The sequence below is a fragment of the Schistocerca americana genome, chromosome X, assembly GCF_021461395.2.
Source record: "Schistocerca americana isolate TAMUIC-IGC-003095 chromosome X, iqSchAmer2.1, whole genome shotgun sequence".
In the NCBI taxonomy this organism is placed as follows: Eukaryota; Metazoa; Arthropoda; class Insecta; order Orthoptera; family Acrididae; genus Schistocerca; species Schistocerca americana.
Window position 1 is genome coordinate 622,703,760 of NC_060130.1, and position 20,177 is coordinate 622,723,936.

Here is a 20,177-nt window from a genome sequence, read left to right on the forward strand (position 1 = left end):
TTTGCAAGCAGGTTGAATTGTGCAACATCCAGATTTATAGGACATTTGAGTATGACTATGGCCCAATGTTGGACTGCATGGAAATGCGATGGCAGGCATACTTGTCGTCAAGGTTCAGGTCGATCATGACTGACCACCACAGGGGAAGGATCTCTGTATTGTGCACCAAGCATATCATAACCCCTTCCCAGCTGCATATACCTTCTGAGTACAAGTAATGGATTCCCTGTAACATCTGTGTCATCCCCCACCATTGGTTGTAGACTAGCAGCAACCAGTCTAGGTAATTACTTCCTTTATGTTGGCTGCTGTTAATGTCAGAACATAAACAGCTGTGTTTGGAGTGGCGCCATGACTAGCAAGTATTGAATGGCATCTCATTGTGTTTGGCAATGAATTGCTGTTCTGCATTACTCCGGTGACCATTGACAGCAAGTACGGTGGTGACCTGGGGAGAGCTCTAATTCTTCCAGTGTTTTGGAGAGCCGCACTGTGGGGAGCCATTGGGTATTGAAGGAACTCTGTCAGCACAGTGGTACACCTCAGACATCCTGCATTCTCATGTGCTACCTCTCATGCAACAGTATCTTGGCGCCTGCTTTTTGACAGGATAACACTCATCCACACATTGCACTGTCTGCATGATGTTGAGGTACTCTTGTGATGTGCAAGATCCCCAGATATATCTCTGATAGAACTTGTGTAGGACCACTTCATCCAAGTGCCAATATCCAGGATACTGAGGACCAGTTGCAGCAGTTGTGGGCCAGCTTGTCTCAGGAGAGTTCACAATGGTTTGATGACCCTCTTTCCAACTGAATCAGAGCATGCATCCAGGGCAGATGGGATGCAATGTCATACTGGTAAGTGGGTTCATACAACCAAGTTCTTTGCAAATTTGACTGGATTTTGCAATCATTGAAATAGCATCACATACCCTCTCAAGCTGTGAAGTTTCACATTGTTTCCTCCTCACTTTCTGGATGCTTCACTGGTTTTGTCAGGCAGGATACAATAGACCTTACACTGACTAGGGAGAAATAATGCTACACTATGTGACCAAAAGTCTCTGGACACCTGGCTGAACATGACTTACAGGTTCATGGCATCCTCCATCAGTAATGCTGGAATTCAATATGGTGTTGGCCCACTCTTAGCCTTAATGACAGCTTCCACTCCCACAGGCATACATTCAATCAGGTGCTGGAAGATTTCTTGGAGAATGGCAGCCCATTAATTGCAGAGCAATGCACTGAGGAGAGGTAGCGATGTCAGTTGGTGAGGCCTAGAATGAAGTCGATGTTCCAAAACATCCCAAAGCTAATTCTATAGGTTTCAGGTCAGGACTCTATGCAGGACAGTTACCCCATAAAAGAATGCCATATTGTAGATGGTAGTGAAAGAAGGCGTAGTATGAATGAAGTAATAAATCTTGTGTAACACAGGTGTGGTTTGGCTAGTAGGTAGATAACTCATGTTAACTTTCGACATACATAATCTGTTATTGTCGTGTAACCACTCCACCACAGGCCATGCATTATGAACAGGTGCTCAATTGTGTTGAAAGATGCAATTGCCATCCCCGAATTGCTCTTCAACAGTGGGATGAAAGAAGGTATTTAAAACATCAATGTAGGCCTGTGCTGTGACAGCGCCATGCAAAACAACAAGGGGTGCAAACCCTCTCCATGAAAAACACAACCACACCATAACACCACTCCCTTCAAATTTTACTGTTGGCACTACACACCCTGGTAGATGACGTTCAACAGGCATTCGCCATACCCACACCCTGCCATTGAATCGTCACATTGTGTACCATGATTTGTCACTCCACACAACGTTTTTCCACTGTTCAATTGTCCAATGTTTACACTCCTTACACCAAGTGAGGTGTCATTTGGAATTTACCGACGTGATGGGTGGCTTATGAGCAGCCACTTGACCATGAAACCCAAGTTTTCTCACCTCCCACCTAACTGTCATCGTACTTGCAGTGGATCCTAATGCAGTTTGGAATTCCTGTGTGATGGTCTGGATAGAGGTCTGCCTATCACACATTATGACTCTCTTCAACTGTTGGCGGTATCTGACAGTCAACAGACAAGGTCGGCCTGTATGCTTTTGTGCTGTACATATCCCTTTATGTTTCCGCTTCACTATCACATCGGAAACAGTGGACCTAGGGATGTTTAGGAGTCTGAAAATTTTGCATACAGACATATGACACAAGTGACACCCAATCACCTGACTACGTTCAAAGTCTGTGCGTTCCACAGAGTGCCCCATTCTGCTCGCTCACAATGTCTAATGACTACTGAGGTTCCTGATATGGAGTAACTGGCATTAGTTGGCAGCACAATGAACTTAATATGAGAAAAACGTGTTTTTGCGGGTGTCCAGATACTTTTGGTCACATAGTGTATTTGCATCATAATGAAGCACAAACTGGCTAAAACAAAAAATGAAATATTCAAAATTTTTATTGATTGGTTTTTGGTAAACAGTCTGTCACTTAACCTAGAAAAAAAATGCAGTTCATTCACAGGATAGCATCAAAAACTGCTGTAATGTGTACTTATTTATGGACAAACAGTTTTGGTCAAGCAGCCATCTTCAAATCATTGATACCATTACCTCACATTAAACAAAGATTTCTTGGCATTGAGGACATAATTGTTATTAGTTTCAGCATTTGACTTCTGCTTTAGACTATGTGGGTGTTATACCCACTGGCGTTGTTTATTAAACTTTAATGTATTTAATGAGCAGTACATTCAGTTCTCCACAAAACAAGATATATCATCATCATTAGCAGTACAGCACAAGTGAAAGGAAATACATGAAACCAATCATTCAGAATTCTCAGATGTGCATATTGATAACAGCTTGAATTGAAAATCATGTATAGCAGGTTTTTCTCAAGTGATTGAGTTCACTTACATTTTCTCCACATGTAATTGGTGATTTTGATGATGAAAGCATTAGAAAATTAGCCTACTTCACATATTTCAATTCACTGCTGTCATATGGAATAATTTCCTGAGGCAGTTACATACAACACAAAAAGTGTTCATTACATGGTAAACTGCTGTAAGGATAATATCTGGTGTCCATCCTTGAACTTCATATAGCCATCTGTTTAAAAGAATAGATATACTAACATCAGTTCCACAATACATTACCTCTTTGATGAAATGTGTTGTCAAGAATGAGGCACAACTTAAAAATAATAATGTAAATCATACATGTAACACTAGGAACAAAAATAGCCATACTCGTGCACAGAAAGGAGCAAGAAATGCAGCCATAAAAATATATGATCATTGCCCTGATGAATGAAAGGTTCTGGCAGATAATGAAAGATTTAAAAACAAACCAAAATCATTTCTACTTGACACCTCCTCTTAGTTTGTAGATGAATTTCTGGGTAGGTAGTATTTAAGTGATAATGTTGCAGTTATCAAATGTTATTGCAAATTGAAATTGAAAAGAAAGAGTTTTGTAACTGTCTCATATGCAAACCTACCGACACTTTCCACATGATGGCAAGTTACCATGAATATAACCTTTAGAACATGCAACAATTTGAACTAAACTAACATGACATAAAAACACAATTTTAAATAAGTTCAGCAATGATAACATTTGCTGGTTGCAGCACTTGACTTTAACTTTAGAATGTGTGGGTGTTATATCCAGGTAAAGACATTGGTAACTAAATTTTAATGTTTTTAGAAATAGATGAAAATCAGATGGGGCCAAGTTCAGATTGTGTGGAGGATGATTGATGACAGTGTGAATGAATAACCCAATGTCACACATTAATAATGTCAATACAATCATCACCATACACAGCTTTCCAGAATTTTCTATTAGAACTTCCTTTCTTTCCAATTCTTTCAAAATAAAAGTTTTTTAATACATTGTGTGTAGCATAGGAAACAATCCAACAGCTTTTGTTTTCAGGTTGTGTGATGTTTTAATTAATAGTTTTCTCCCTCTGTAAGAATAAAAGTAATTTTTGTTGTGCTGTTCACATGCTACTAGTTAACCTACCTACCACACTACCATAGTCTTTGAAATCACGACTTTTGTTGTATGTGAGCAGTTGTATATGGGTGTGCTGAAAAGTAATGCCTCTGAATTTTTTGTGTGAAAAATTTAAAGATTTTTAAATAAAACAAACTTTATTAACATTCTACAGTTTTATTCTTTATGTCTACATATTTATCTTTCAACACAGTCACATTGCTGATGGACACATTTCTCTCAGTGAGAGACCAGTTTCTTAATACCATCACCGTAGAATGTTTGACTTTGTTCATCATCTCTACTTGCACCACTTCATCACTACCTAAGTGAAGTCATTTATATTTATTTATTTATTGTTCCGTGGGACCAAATTAAGGAGAAGTCTCCATGGTCATGGAACGAGTCAATACATGAAATTATAACACGATATTAGAAACTGATAAAATGAAACATAAAAAAAAACATATTCAGGTGACAAGTCGTAAGTTTAAGTGAAGAAAATCAACAATGTAACACTGGAATTTGCTTAATTTTTTAGCTCTTCCAGGAGCTCCTCGACAGAATAGAAGGAGTGAGCCATGAGGAAACTCTTCAGTTTAGACTTAAAAGAGTTTGGGCTACTGCTAAGATTTTTGAGATCTTGTGGTAGCTTATTGAAAATGGATGCAGCAGCATACTGCACTCCTTTCTGCACAAGAGTCAAGGAAGTGCATTCTACATGCAGATTTGATATCTGCCTAGTATTAACTGAGTGAAAGCTGCTAACTCTTGGGACTAGGCTAATACTGCTAACAACAAATGACATTAAAGAAAATATATACTGTGAGGGCAATGTCAGAATTCCCAGATTTTTGAATAGGGGTCGACAAGAGGTTCTCAAACTTACACCACATATAGCTCGAACAGCCTGTTTTTGAGCCAAAAATACCCTTTTTGAATCAGAAGAATTACCCCAAAAAATAATGCCATACGACATAAGCGTATGAAAATATGCAAAGTAGACTACTTTTCGTGTTGAAATGTCACTTATTTCAGATACTGTTCTAATGGTAAATAAAGCAGCATTTAGCTTCTGGACAAGATCCTGGACATGGGCTTTCCACAACAGCTTACTATCTATCCGAACGCCTAGGAACTTGAACTGTTCCGTCTCGCTTATAATATGCCTATTCTGTCTGATCAAAATATTGGTTCTTGTTGAATTGTGAGTTAGAAACTGTAAAAACTGAGTCTTACTGTGATTTAGCATCAAATTATTTTCCACAAGCCACGAACTTATTTCATGAACTACATTATTTGTTACTGTTTCAATATTACACACAAGATCCTTCACTATCAAGTTGGTGTCATCAGCAAACAGAAATATTTTTGAATCACCTGTAATACTAGAAGGCCTATCATTTATATAAATAAGGAACAGCAGTGGCCCCAGCACCGACCCTTGGGGAACGCCCCACTTAACAGTGCCCCATTGGGACTGAACATCACTACCACTCTCAATATTGTGGAGAATTACCCTCTGCTTTCTGTTCTTAAAGTAAGAGGCGAACCAATTGTAAGCTACTCCCCTTACTCCATAATGGTCCAACTTCTGCAATAATATTTTGTGGTCAACACAGTCAAAAGCCTTCGTTAAATCAAAGAAAATACCTAGCATTTGCAACCTTTTATTTAATCCGTCTAAAACCTCACAGAGAAAAGAGTATATAGCATTTTCAGTTGTTAAACCATTTCTAAAACCAAACTGAACATTTGACAGCAAATTATGTGAATTTAAATGCTCCAGTAAACTTGTATATACAACCTTCTCGATAACTTTAGCAAACACCGATGGCATAGAAATAGGTCTAAAATTGTCAACATTATCAATGTCTCCCTTTTTATAAAGTGGCTTCACTACCGAGTACTTTAATCGGTCAGGAAACTGACCACTCCTAAAGGAAAAGTTACAGATATGTCTGAGAACTGGGCTAACATACATAGAACAATACTTCAGTATTCTGCTAAAAAGTAAATAAAGATACCCTGTCGTATCCGTGAGAGTTCTTGGTCTTTAGTGATTTAATTATTAACTCAATCTCCCTCTTGTCAGTATCATGGAGGAGCATTTCAGGTAACAGTCTTTGAACACTTTTTTCTAAGAGCGCTATATGATTCCCTGTTGGGACTAGGTTTCTATTTAGTTCACCTGCTATATTCAGAAAGTGATTATTAAATACTGTACATATATGCGACTTATCAGTAACACGGACATTACCACTACGCACTGATTCTATATCCTCGACCTGTCTCTGCAGACCAGCAACTTCCTTTACGACTGACCATATGGTTTTAATTTTATCCTCAGACTTAGCTATTCTATGTGCATACCACATACTTTTTGCCTTCCTAATAACATTTTTAAGCACCTTACAATACTGTTTGTAATGGGCTGCTGCATTTAGATTTTGACTGTTTCTAACGTTTTGATATAATTGCCACTTTGTTCTACAAGATATTCTTATCACTCTAGTCAGCCACCCAGGCTGCCTGTTTGTGCTAGTACCCTGTTTTAAACGTTCTAATGGAAAGCAACTTTCAAAGAGCATGAGAAAAGTCTTGAGAAAAGCATTATATTTATCGTCTACTGTATCAGCGCTATAAACATCTTGCCACTCTTGTTCCTTTATAAGGTTTACAAAGGTCTCTACAGCAACTGGATCAGCTTTCCTGAACAGCTGATGACTATATTTAACACGTGTTGCAGCACAAAAATCTTTTAAAGTTAAAATTTGTGCATCAGGATCTGAAAGGCCATTCACCTTTTTGCTAACAGAATGCCCTTCTAGTAATGAGAAATGAACAAAAATGTTGTCTATGGTTGTTCTACTGTTCCCTTGCACTCTCGTTGGAAAGAATACGGCTTGCATAAGATTATATGAATTAAGGAGGTCTACCAGCATCCTCTTCCTTGCACAGTCACTTATACAATTAATATTGAAGTCACCACATATAACTAACTTTTTGTATTTCCTATAAAGTGAACCAAGAACCTTCTCTAGCTTTAACAAAAATGTTGTGAAATCGGAGTCTGGGGATCTATAAATAACAACAGTTAGAAGTTTAGCTCCGTTAAATTTAACCACACCTGCACAACATTCAAACACCTTTTCAGTGCAGTACTTTGAAACATCAATTGACTCAAATGGGATGCCATTTTTCACATACATGGCTACTCCCCCACACCGCAAAGAGCTCCTCGAAAAGCTGCCAGCCAACCTGTATCCTGGTAAAGGAAGCCTCCGAATTATCTCCTTATTTAAGAAGTGTTCGGATATACCAATAATTTCAGAGTCAACATCTATAAGCAGTTCACTAACTTTATCTCTAATACCTTGTATATTTTGATGAAATATACTAATTCCCTCATTACTCGGATACCTAAGCTTTGTCAAAAGTGATTCCCTTGTTAGAGAGACTTCCCTTAAGCAGGAATACCTATCAGCTGACTTCAATCTAAAAAAGGTGCAGCTCTAACACCCACTACTGCAGGAATTTTCCCATGAGTGATCCCGCCAACCCCACCTATGCTGTCACCTATAAGCTTTGCCAACCTCCCCTTCCCATACCTGTGGAGGTGCAGGTCATGTCTAGTGAAACCCGTCCTGCTGATAGACTCCACCGACACCACTGAAATGTGACCCATGCTTTCTGTCATCAGCGCACCCCCAGGTCTCATGTTATTACGCCTGACGGCTGTATTAAGATGAGGCCGATCGTGACGCTGAAACAGTTCCATGAAATGCACATTCGTGTTGCCAGTCTGAGTGGCTATCTTTTCCAGGTCACCATCTATGTTATACTCCCTATCCCTATCAATACTATTACCAGCCCCACCCACAATCACTACCTTATCCTCTTTAGTAAAATCCCTACATAACCCCCCTATGTTAACAGTCACCTGAGCCAGCCCTGCATTAGGCTTCACAATGCTGGTGACCTGGTACTCACTCCCCAGCACTTCCTGCAACTGCTGGCCTACACTTCTGCCATGAGAACTACCTAACAGCAGAACCTTCTTCTTCCTCTTCGACTTTGCAACTGTTCTAGGCACAGTAACTACTGAGGCCTGCTGCATACTTCCTAAATCTACAGCTACCAGAGATTCCTCTCCACTAGACTCTGACAGTTGGTCATATCTATTGTAAACACCAATAGTAAAACTATCTGAAAATCTTCTTCTCCTAGCAGATCTCTTGCCAACAGCCAGCTCCCATTCCCCAACCCCCTTCTCCCTCCTCGTCCTATCTAGCTCCTCCTGTGCGTTTTTCAACTGCACCTGAAGGGCACAGATCTTACGCTCCTGCTCCTCTATCAACTTACTCTTGCTACATAACCTGCAGTTCCAGGAGAGGATCTCACCAGAATGCCCACTGGCTTCCCAACTGCATTCTCCCCAGTGAAAATACTTCGAACAAGTCTCACACCGCAATCCACTACTCACGAACCTACGGCATAGCCCACACTTCTCACTCATGGTAAAATTTTACTTTTTTTAAGTTCCACTACTACAATAAGAAGATGTTAAGAACCTGACTACAATAATCACAAAGGTGTTATTTAAGTTTTTGAAACAGATTAAAATCAGATGTGGCCAAGTAGGGAGTGTATGGAGGATAATCCATGATAGTGTGCATGAACAACCCATTGTCACACCACCACACCACCACATCACCATATCACCATACACAGCTTTCATTCTTCTATGAATTTCAATTGGAGGCATGTTTCCTGTGGTTAGAATCCGGATTACAGCATGGTGGTTCTTATGCGCTGACATACAGTAGTTACAATACACAGTGCAATGTCACTCTATAGTGCCCTCTTGTGGCAGAGGGTTGCAACATGCTGGTAGGTCATCCAAGTAATATGCATGACATGTAACACCTCAGCTGATATTGAGAACAGAATAAAACATTCAAGGCATTACTTTTCAGCCCACCCTCGTACATGGGCACATAACAAGAAGAAGACAAATTCTGGATTAGTGCTTTGTGGGAAGTGAGTTATAAGATTATATCTGCAAGGGTATAATGCCATCCTGGCATTGACCTTTAGTGACCCACAGAAAATGTAAAATGGGTTAGCAAGATAGAGATGTGAACTGTTGCCCTTCCAAACAATATCTAATAACTCAATTACCCTTTCAGAAGGGGACAGTTGATTTTCTTCTCCATTCTTTCTCAGTCTGAGTTTGTACTCCATTTCTAGTGTTCTCATAACTGGCGAGACATGAAACCCTAATCTTCCTTCCTTTTTCAGAACTCGGTGTGACACAGTATTTAGTGAAGATTTCAAACTAAGCAATTCTCTAACCTTTTTCTGTGTTTACATATCCGTAGTGATAGTGAAAAGATTTATGGTTTATAATTTTCCACGCCCTGTTGTTGTTGTTGTTGTTGTTGTTGTTGTGGTTGTGGTCTTCAGTCCTGAGACTGGTTTGATGCAGCTCTCCATGCTACTCTATCCTGTGCAAGCTTCTTCATCTCCCAGTACCTACTGCAACCTACATCCTTCTGAATCTGCTTAGTGTATTCATCTCTTGGTCTCCCTCTACGATTTTTACCCTCCACGCTGCCCTCCAATGCTAAATTTGTGATCCCTTGATGCCTCAGAACATGTCCTACCAACCGATCCCTTCTTCTGGTCAAGTTGTGCCACAAACTTCTCTTCTCCCCAATCCTATTCAATACTTCCTCATTAGTTATGTGATCTACCCATCTAATCTTCAGGATTCTTCTGTAGCACCACATTTCAAAAGCTTCTATTCTCTTCTTGTCCAAACTATTTACCGTCCATGTTTCACTTCCATACATGGCTACACTCCATACAAATACTTTCAGAAATAACTTCCTGACACTTAAATCTATACTCGATGTTAACAAATTTCTCTTCTTCAGAAACGCTTTCCTTGCCATTGCCAGTCTGCATTTTATATCCTCTCTACTTCGTCCATCATCAGTTATTTTGCTCCCCAAATAGCAAAACTCCTTTACTACTTTAAGTGTCTCATTTCCTAATCTAATACCCTCAGCATCACCCGACTTAACTCGACAACCCTGTTATCCTTTAACATAAACAATCTAGGTTGCAATTGTTATCCCAAAGTTGCTCAAATGTCATTATTAATAAACTGTGCTGAACTTAACTGTAAGTTTGGCTGTTTTGCAGGTGCTTTTGATGGCAGAAAGTATCACAAAGTTTTAGAACGTCTGCATGAGCAGTATGGGCCAATTGTTAGAGAAGCAATAGGATCCAGAACAGTTGTGCATGTTTTTGATCCAGATGACATAAAGGAAGTGTATGCGAATGAAGGGCACACCCCATTTGTGGCGCCTTTAATGGAGACAGCCCAGTTATATAGAAAGCAGAAAAACATTTCACTGGGCTTAGGTAATGTGTATGTAACTTCCATAATTATTATTTTTTATTGTATTTATATACTGAGTGTCTCAAGTGACTTTGTAAAGTACATTTGCAAAATAAACAGCGATATGAAAGAACAATACAACAGGCTGGAGCAATTTTCACTCACCCAAAGAAATGTTTAAATGACAGATGTTTAGGGATGGATAGTTTTTATTTGAATGGACTAGGCTCTGTGACATTCAGTAAAATGTGCATGGATGTCTGCAAAATCATAAACAAGGGAGACTAATATATCCTGGTGGAGGTGGCAAACAATATAGTAAACAGAGAAATGTCCACATTTTTGTAGCATCTAAATGTAACACATAAGGGAAAGTCGTGGAAAGGTAGAGTTTCGAAAGGAATGTCTTGAAGAAACAGAAAACAAGTCTTAAAGTGCTCAGTCAGAATATTCAGTATCTAAATAACAAGTGCATACAGGTACAGTAAGAACTTAGTGAGGAGAATGTGGATGTGATCACTCTTATAGAACATAGTGTGTCCATTAATTTATTACTATGACCATATTCGACAGCTATACTTTGTGCAATAATTTCAGTCCATCAGAACTTAAAAGTGATGGTATTGTCATGTATTGTAAAGACCATCTACATGTCACAAAACTGGATTTTATTATGGAACTTAGTGTGGAAATGAAATTCGAAATTTGACCATTAAGCTAGTAGTAAACAAAGTACCCCTGATTGTTGTGGGGCTGTACAGATCTTCTATTAGCATAGTTGGTGATTTCTTACAAAAATATTTGTCAGACTGAGTTGATGTGACAATGAGCTCTGTGACAATCTAGAACGGTGGGGTGTTCATTTCATGCGGTACATTTACAGGGGGCCCAAAGACAATAGGGTCGCTACCAGTGCCTTCATCTTGTCCTTTGAGGGTAATTCATTGCCTGAAAAGGTTAAAGTGATGGTTTACTGCTGTGACATTAAACCATATGTCCCTCCCCCTGTGCGGTGCTTTAAGTGCTGGAAATTTGGACACATGTCTTCCCGCTGCACCTCCAACACCACATGTTGAGACGGTGGACGTCCACTGCATCCAGATACTCCTTGTGCACCTCCTCCAACTTGTATCAACTGCGGAGAGCAGCACTCCCCCTGCTCGCCAGACTTCACAGTACTCCAAAAGGAGCAGAAAATCATGGAGTACAAGACCCTGGACCAGTTGACTTACCAAGATGCTAAACGTAAATTTGAATGATTACACCCTGTTCGGTTGATGTCCACATACACTGCTGCTACATTACCATTGCCATCACAAATACCACAAACAGTGGGCCCTCCGGGCCTCCAGAATACATGTGCCCCCTTGATGATAGGGGAAAAAATCTCTTTCCATTGCTCTCAAAGTACCTACTTTGGGAGGAAGGCCCCCCCAAACGCAGGGGGGAATCAGACCCCTCCCCTTAGCTGGAGAAGCAACATCCTCCTCCAGCTCTTTTCATGCGCAAGGGGTCCGTTGAGACCCTTTCTCCCTAGGTCTCTGCTAATACCAAAGCGGACACTCGCCAATGGCTAAAGGAGCCAAAAGCTGCTGAACGAAGAGCTTCACAGTCTTCCACCATGCCTGAAGCTACTTCGGAGAAGTCCTCCCAGCAAGCCCCTAAAGAGAAGCGAGAGGGCAAGCAAACAAAGAAATCTGCTAAGAAAAAGGACCCTCCAGTGGCCCCGACACCACCACTGCCTACTAATTCTGCACCTGTGGATGAGGTGGAGCTCTCAGCATCCCCGGAAGACCTGGATCTCACTGATGTCTCATCCACAATAGGAATGGATACAAATACTCAATCAGTGGCAGCAGGTGCCCTGAGGCATAACCTGCCTCCTTGCATGCTTCATGCCTTCCCAGCCTCACGATAACGTCATCCTTCAGTGGAATTGCTGCGGTTTTTTCCACCACCTGGCTGAGCTACGGCAACTGTTAAGCTTTACACCTGCTTTCTGTATTGCCCTCCAGGAAACCTGGTTCCCGGCAATGTGGACCCCTGCGTATAGGGGATATTACAAGAACCGTAGTGACTATAATAGAGTGTCAGGTGGAATTTGTGTCTATGTCCTGAACTCAGTATGCAGTGAACCTATGCCACTTCAAACCCCTCTTGAAGCTGTGGCTGTCAGGATAAGGACAATGCAAGAAATAACTGTCTGCAACATATATCTTCCTCCAGATGGTGCAGTACCCCTGAACACATTGGCTACACTGATTCATCAACTCCCTAAACCTTTCCCACTTTGGGAGATTTTAACATCCATAACCCCTTGTGGGGTGAACAGTGCTTACTGGCCAAGGTAGAGATGTCGAAACCATACTGTCTCAACTCGACCTCTGCCTCTTAAATACTGGGCCACCACACATTTCAGTGTGGCTTATGGCACTTACTCGGCCAGTGATTTATCCCTCTGCAGCCCGGGACTTCTCCCATCTGTCCACTGGAGAGCCAACGATGACTTATGTGGTGGTGACCACTTTCCCATCTTCCTGTCACTCGCCCAGCTCCATTCCCCCAGATGTCTACCAAGATGGGCTTTAAACAAGGCAGACTGGGAAGATTTCATCTCTGCTGTCACCACTGAATCCCTCCCACATGGTACCATCGATGTGGTAGTTGAGCAGGTCACTAGAACAATCGTTTCCGTGGCAGGAAACACAATCCTTTGTTCTTTAGGATGCCCCCGGCGAAAGTCAGTACCTTGATTGTCGCCAGAAATCGCTGATGCCATTAAAGAGCATCAACGAATTCTACAGCGTCATAAACGGCTTCTTTCCCTAGAGCACCTAATAGCCTTTAAATGGGTCTGTTCCCATATTTGCCAGCTTATAAAAAGATGGAAATAGGAGAGTTGGGAGAGGTACATCTTGACCATTGGGTGCCATATGTCACCTTCCCAAGTCTGGACGAAGATCAGACGTGTTTGTGGGTACCAGACCCCGACAGGTGTTACCGGCAATAACATCAATGTTGTGTTCTCTACTGATGCAAACACAATTGCCGAGCACTTTGCTGAGCATTATGCTCAAGCCTCCACGTCAGAGAATTATCCCCCAGCATTTCACACCCTCAAACGGCGGAAAGCCCTCTCGTTCACTGAACGTCACAGTGAACCCTATAATGCTCCATTTACAGAGTGGGAGCTCCTCAGCATCATTGCACATTGCCCCAACACAGTTCCTACACCAGATTGGATCCACAGTCAGATGATCATAAATCTCTCATCCAACTACAATCAACATCTCCTCATCATCTTCAACCGGATCTGGTGTGATGGCGTCTTTCTATCGCAATGGCGGGAGAGTGCCATCATTCCAGGGCTCAGACCCGGTAAAAACCCGCTTGATTTGGATAGCTATCAGCTCATCGGCCTCATCGACGTTGTCTGTAAGCTGTTAGAATGTATGGTAAGTCGGCAGTTGTGTTGGGTCCTGGAGTCACATGGCCTACTGGCTCCATGCCAGGGAGGTTTCTGCCAGGGTCACTCTACCATTGGTAATCAAGTTTCCCTCCAGTCTGCCATCCAAACAGCCTTTTCCAGATGCCAACACCTGGTTGCTGTCTTTTTTGAGTTACGAAAAGCTTACGACATGACCTGGAGACTTCATATCCTTGCCACATTACATGAGCGGGGTCTCTGGGGCGTGCTCCCGATTTTTATCCAAAATTTCCTGTCGCTCCATACTTTCTATGTCCACATTGGAGCCTCTCATAGTTCACCCCATATCCAGGAGAATGGGGTCTCGCAGGGCTTTGTATTGAGTGAACCTCTATTTTTAGTGGCCATTAACGGTCTAGCAGCAGCTGTCGAGCTGTCGGTCTCACCTTCTCTGTATGCAGACAACTTCTGCATTTCGAACTGCTCTGCCAGTACTGGTGCTTCCAAACAGCACCTACAGGGAGCCAGACACAAGGTGCAGTCATGGACTTTAGCCCATGACTTCCAGTTTTCAGCCGTAAAGTCATGTGTCATGCACTTCTGTCGGCGTCGTACGGTTTGTCCGGAACCAGAACTTTACCTTAATAACGATCCACTGACTGTAGTGGAGACACATTAATTCTTAGGACTGGTTTTCAATGCCCGATTGACATGGCTTCCTCATCTTTGTCAGCTGAAGCAGAAGTGCTGGCAGCACCTCAATGCCCTCTGCTGCTTGAGCAACACCAACTAGGGCGCAGATCACTTTACACTGCTGCAGCTCTACAGAGCCCTTGTTCAATCCTGCCTTGACTATGGGAGTGTGGTTTATGGTTCAGCGGCACCCTCAGCATTGCGTTTACTCAACCCAGTGCACCACTGTGGCGTTCAGCTGGGAATGGCAGCTTTCAGGATGAGTCTGGTGAGCAGCGTTCTGGTGGAGGCCGGAGTCCCTCCATTGGAGGTTGAGCATGCACAACTGGTCGCCAGTTATGTTGCACACATTTGTAGTTCTCCTGAGCATCCGAATTACCATCTCCTTTTACCATCCGTGGCGATTCGTCTCCCGGATCGGCCATGTCAGAATTCCAGGAAATGAACTTTCTGACAGGCTGGCCAAAGAGGCTACACTGAAACCACTTCTGGAGATCGGTATCCCTATAACTGACCTGTGATCATTATTATGCCAAAAGGTATTTCAGCTTTGGGAGATGGAATTGTATGATCTCAGTACGCACAATAATCTTCATGCCCTTAAGGAGACTATGAATGTGTGGAAGACCTCTATGCAGGCCTCTCGCAGGGACTCTGTGGTTCTCCACTGGCTCCGCATTGGCCATACGTGGCCTAAGACATGGCTACCTCCTCCGTTGGGAGGACCCGCCTCAGTGTCACTGTGGCTCACATATGACTGTCATCCACATCTTGCTGGACTGCCCACTTTTAGCCACTCTGCGGCAGACTTTTAACCTTCCCAGCACCCTACCTTCGGTGTTGGGCGACAATGCCTTAACAGCAGATTTAATTTTATGTTTTATTCATGATGGGGGTTTTATCATACCTTCTAAGGGTGAGCGTTTAGCCTTCTCTCTGAGGTCACCACCCTCCCTCCATTTTAACTCTGTCACACTTTCTATGCATTTGTTTGTCTTGGTGGTCATCTTTTCCCTACATGTGTTCATCCCGCCGTGTCTTTTTGGGGTGGACATTTTAAAGTGTTGCAGAGTAGCTGGCTCATCCTCTTTTATTATTGTGATCAGCCAGCCCAGACCTTCTGCTCTATGGTTTTAATTCCTTCTTCCACTTTTCCTTGTGGTGTATGTTTTCCCCATATTTTGTCCGTTACATTCATTATCTTTTTAGGTGTGGTGTTGGGTGTTTCTGTACCTTGAGCCTTGGTTGCATCAGGAAAAGGGACTGATGTCCTTATAGTTTGGTCCCTTTGTACACCAAACCAACCAACCAACAAAAAACCCTTGTCTCTGATGAACACGTGCCATCAAGGACAACATACAAGAAGTCTAGCCACTCACATATCTGTGAACTTATTACATATGTTCATACCTGTGTTAAAAGCCTGCAATGGGGCACCATGTCAAATGCTTTCCAGAAATCTAGAAATATGGAATCCACCTGTTGCCCTTCATCCATAGTTCTCAGTATATCGCATGAAAAAAGGGCAAGCTGAGTTTCACGTGAGCAATGTTTTCTAAAACCATGCTGATTTGTGGACATAAGCTACTCAGTCTCAAGAAAGTTTATTGTATTCAAACTGAAAATATGTGCAAGGAATCTGCAGCAAACAGAAGTTAGGGATTTTGTTCTGTAATTTTGCGGGTCCATTCTTTTACCTTTTTTATATACTGGAGTCACTTGCACTTTTTTCCAGTGTCTTGGGACTTTGTGCTAGGTGAGAGATTCATGATAAATGCAAGCTAGGTAAGGGGCCAATTCTGTAGAATACTCTTTGTAAAATTGAACTGGGATTCCATCAGGACCTGGTGAATTACTTGCTTTCAAATCTTTCAGCTGCTTCTATATACCAGGTATACTTATTACTATGTTGTCTACATGGGAGTCTCTCCAGTGGTCAGTGGTCAGATGACAGCATGATTTTCCTGTGTGACCAATTTCCTGAACATGAAATTTAAAATTTCGGCTTTCGTTTTGCTGCCTTCAACTGCAACACCAGACTGGTCAACAAGGGACAGAATGGAAGCCTTAGAGCTGCTTAATGATTTTACATATGACCAGATTATTATTATTATTATTATTATTATTTTTCCTCTCTCTCTCTCTCTCTCTCTCTCTCTCTCTCTCTCTCTCTCTCTCTCTGCCAGATCGTTTGCTATAGTTTGACGGTAGTAGCTGTTGCATGCTTTGTGCATAGATCTTTTCACAGACACACAAATCTCTACTAACTTTCACTTGTCATCATTTATACATTCCCTTTTGAACTGAGAGTGGAACAGACTGTGCTTCCTCAGCATCCTCCAAATTTCATTATTAAATCATGGTGGGTTTTTCCATCTTTTATCCACTTACTAGGCATGTAACTCTCCAAACCATGATTTACAATCTGCTTAAACTTTGCCATTAATTCCTCTACACCCATCTTACTGGAACAAAGTGATGCCAGTTCACTGTCTAAGTGAGATGTTAATAACTCCTTATCTGCTCTATCTAGTGGGAACACTCTCCTAGCCTTCTTGACTCATTTATGAACTTTCATAGCCATAGTTACTATAATGACATCATGGTTGTTAATCCCCATTTCTATACTGACTTTGCCAATAAGTTCTGGCCTATTTATAGCTACAAGGTTTAAGATATTTCCTTGTGTGTGGGCTGCTGAGCTAGATGCTCAAGAAAATTTTCAGACAATGTGTTTGAAAGTATTTCACATAACTGTCTGTCTGTATCCCCCGCAATGTATCCATAGACATCCTAGTCTATACACGGCAGGTTAAAGTCACCGCCAACTATTATTGAATGATCTGGGTATTTGTGTGCTCTCTTTGAATGACTCTGGAACTGTCACAGCAGAATTGGGTGGCCGGTAAAAACATCCAACAATTAACTTAGTTCCACCTACCCCTGTTCTACATGATCAGATGACTTCAATATCACACTCAACTTTTATCTCATCTGTTTTGCCATACATAAACATCGTTGTGGCTTGTTCCTGACATTAATGCTTGACCATTCTACTGCTTAAAGTATGCTGTGTCAATCACACAGCCTCCAACACACAAGGAACACACAGCACGTGTTCAGAGGAACTTCCATTCATTAGTTCCATCTACAGTGGCAATGATGCATTTCCAGTCTCACATGTTCATAGGCTCATTTTTCCTCCATTTCCAGTTAGGAATCCATCCCTGCAGTTTTGTTAGTTTTATGAATGTTCACCCCGTATATTGTGCAGAAAATGTTGCAGACAAATGGAATAACTTTTATAAATTTCTTTGCCCATTTCATTGTAGTATTTTCCATGATTTTCAAAAAGAAATATACTCAAAACCATGTGACACTGCCTTCAGAAATGAAACAACTGAAGGATAAAATGTTTATTACATGGAAAATATAAAGTGTGTTCCCAGGGACATCAGATAGAGATATCTACAAAACATATCAAAAAGCCTATAAAGAAATGCTGAATTTACAAACAGAGAAAATTATACAACAAAAAATAGCAAGCTCAAATAACATAAGCAAATCAGTATGAAAGTGTGTAATTGACAGGCTTTGCCAAAAGTCAAAGCCCAGTGTTAGTAATGTCCAACTGAGGACTGATAGTATGAATGTTTTAGACCCTGGTTGGGAATGCTTCTGATAGCTACTTTATTAATCCAGGTCACTTATGCATGATCTCTGGAGCTGTTGACTACAAAACTCCTTACCAGGTACATAAATCAGTGTATATGTATTAAACAAATACAACTGAAATAGAGAGCATCATAAATAAAATGCCAACCAAGTCTCTACTAGATGGGATGTAATTTGCTCCATTATCTTACAAAAATGCAAACACTCATTCCTGTTCTGGTTGACCTCTTCAAAAAAGTTTGAATAACAGTATTAAAATATACAGTCGTCAAGCCAGTGCATAAAGAAGGTAGTGCTGCCAAAATTGAAAACTATTAACCAATAAGCTTAATTCCAATTCTAAGCAAATTGTTAGAAAAAATTATTGCAGTACATTAGAAAACTTTCTTGTCAAAGAAAAGGTGTTAATGAGAAACTTAGGGAAGGAAAGACTACTCTAGGAAAGACTACTTTTTAGGAAAGACTACTCTACATCATCAGCCATATGTGACCTAGTGCATTAATGAAATCAGATGAGAAAAAAAGGGTGGCATGTTTGTTGCCAGATCTGTCATGTGCATTTGACACAGTATCTCATGAACTGCCACTCAATACAATGGAAACTTATAGTATCAGAGGAACAGCTAAAAGTCTGTTACAGTCATACCCGCAAGATCGATATCAGGTCACATAAATCATACACCAAATGGGCAACATTATTAAGAAGCACAGCTCCAGTCCAGCTATAGTTAAGTGTGGTATGCCCCAAGGGTCAATTCTGTGGTCTTTATTGTTCATATTATGTGTTGGGCCTTTATTGTTCACATTATGTGTTAACAATCTGCCCACAGCACACAGTAGTAAGGTACTCAACTTATGCAGATGACACAGTAGTTGTTACTGGGGCCCAACCACAATGATATGGTCCGATATTGTTTTGGTGTTTTACTTGGATTTAATAATTACTTCCAAAACAATCACTTAACCGTAAACATTAGTGAAACTAGTCTAATAGACTATCAGATACACCACCAACCAGATGGAGCGTCTGATGATGGTACAGAAATGAAAGCTGGGTGGCAAAATTGCTTTCCTTGGCACAATGTTAGACTGGCATCTCTCGTAGGAGCAGAGATTGATATTTGATGCCAAAAATTAGAAAATCAATTTTCATAAATAGGATAATGCCACAAGTTCTTAATTATGAGCAAGTTAGTATTATCTACTATGCTTTAGTGTATCCATAGCTCATATGTGGAACTGAAGTATGGAGGTGTGCTGTGACCATCATGTAAATTGGGTAGTCATCCTCCAAAAAAAAAAAAAGAAAAGCCAGTAGTGTGTGTAAGCTTGGTTTTAATGAGTCTTGCAAGAGTATTTTCAAAAGTAAGACTCTATTAATACTGCATCAATATATGTTTATGAAACTGTTCAACTTATTTTAAAATACAAGCAGTGTAATAGTCTAAATAGAGATTTGCACAGTTTCAGTGCTAGGAGGGACTGTAATTTATCACCTGGAAAGACATAACATGAATTCAGATTCAAATTATTTATTGTCATTGACCACATACAGTAGAATAGGTTTTTTCCAGTGATAGTAAGTTACAGTTGCAATCAAAGTATAAAAATTAATATTCATATTACATGTACAACTCAAGTATCTTGTATATGGCTACAATCTTAAATATTATTATCAGCATTGTTCATATCATAACACTCTTTTATATTGTAACATTGATTTTTTGTTAGTCAGTCGTATAATTTAAATTTCAATTTTTTAAATGGCAAGAATTGAGCAGCAAGAGGAAACTTCTTAAAAATTTTGAGGATGTTCACTTTCGGAAGTTCCTGTTTTTGCTAGCCTGTGTCTTGAGATGTCAATGTTTGCCTTATCTCTAGTGTCATGTTCATGAATTATTTTCCTTATAATTCATTCTTTAATGCTGTTCTTAAGAA

General features: G+C 40.8%; 1 protein-coding gene across 3 annotated transcripts in view; it reads left to right on the forward strand.

Annotated features, from left to right (window-relative positions):
• LOC124555532 (probable cytochrome P450 CYP44) overlaps positions 1-20,177 on the forward strand; it is a 260,162-nt gene that overhangs the window by 36,864 nt on the left and 203,121 nt on the right. For all 3 annotated transcript variants that reach the window (XM_047129486.1, XM_047129487.1, XM_047129488.1), the window contains exon 3: positions 10,246-10,474. In XM_047129486.1, coding sequence (XP_046985442.1) covers positions 10,246-10,474 — 229 coding nt within the window. The remainder of the gene's footprint in view (positions 1-10,245; positions 10,475-20,177) is intronic.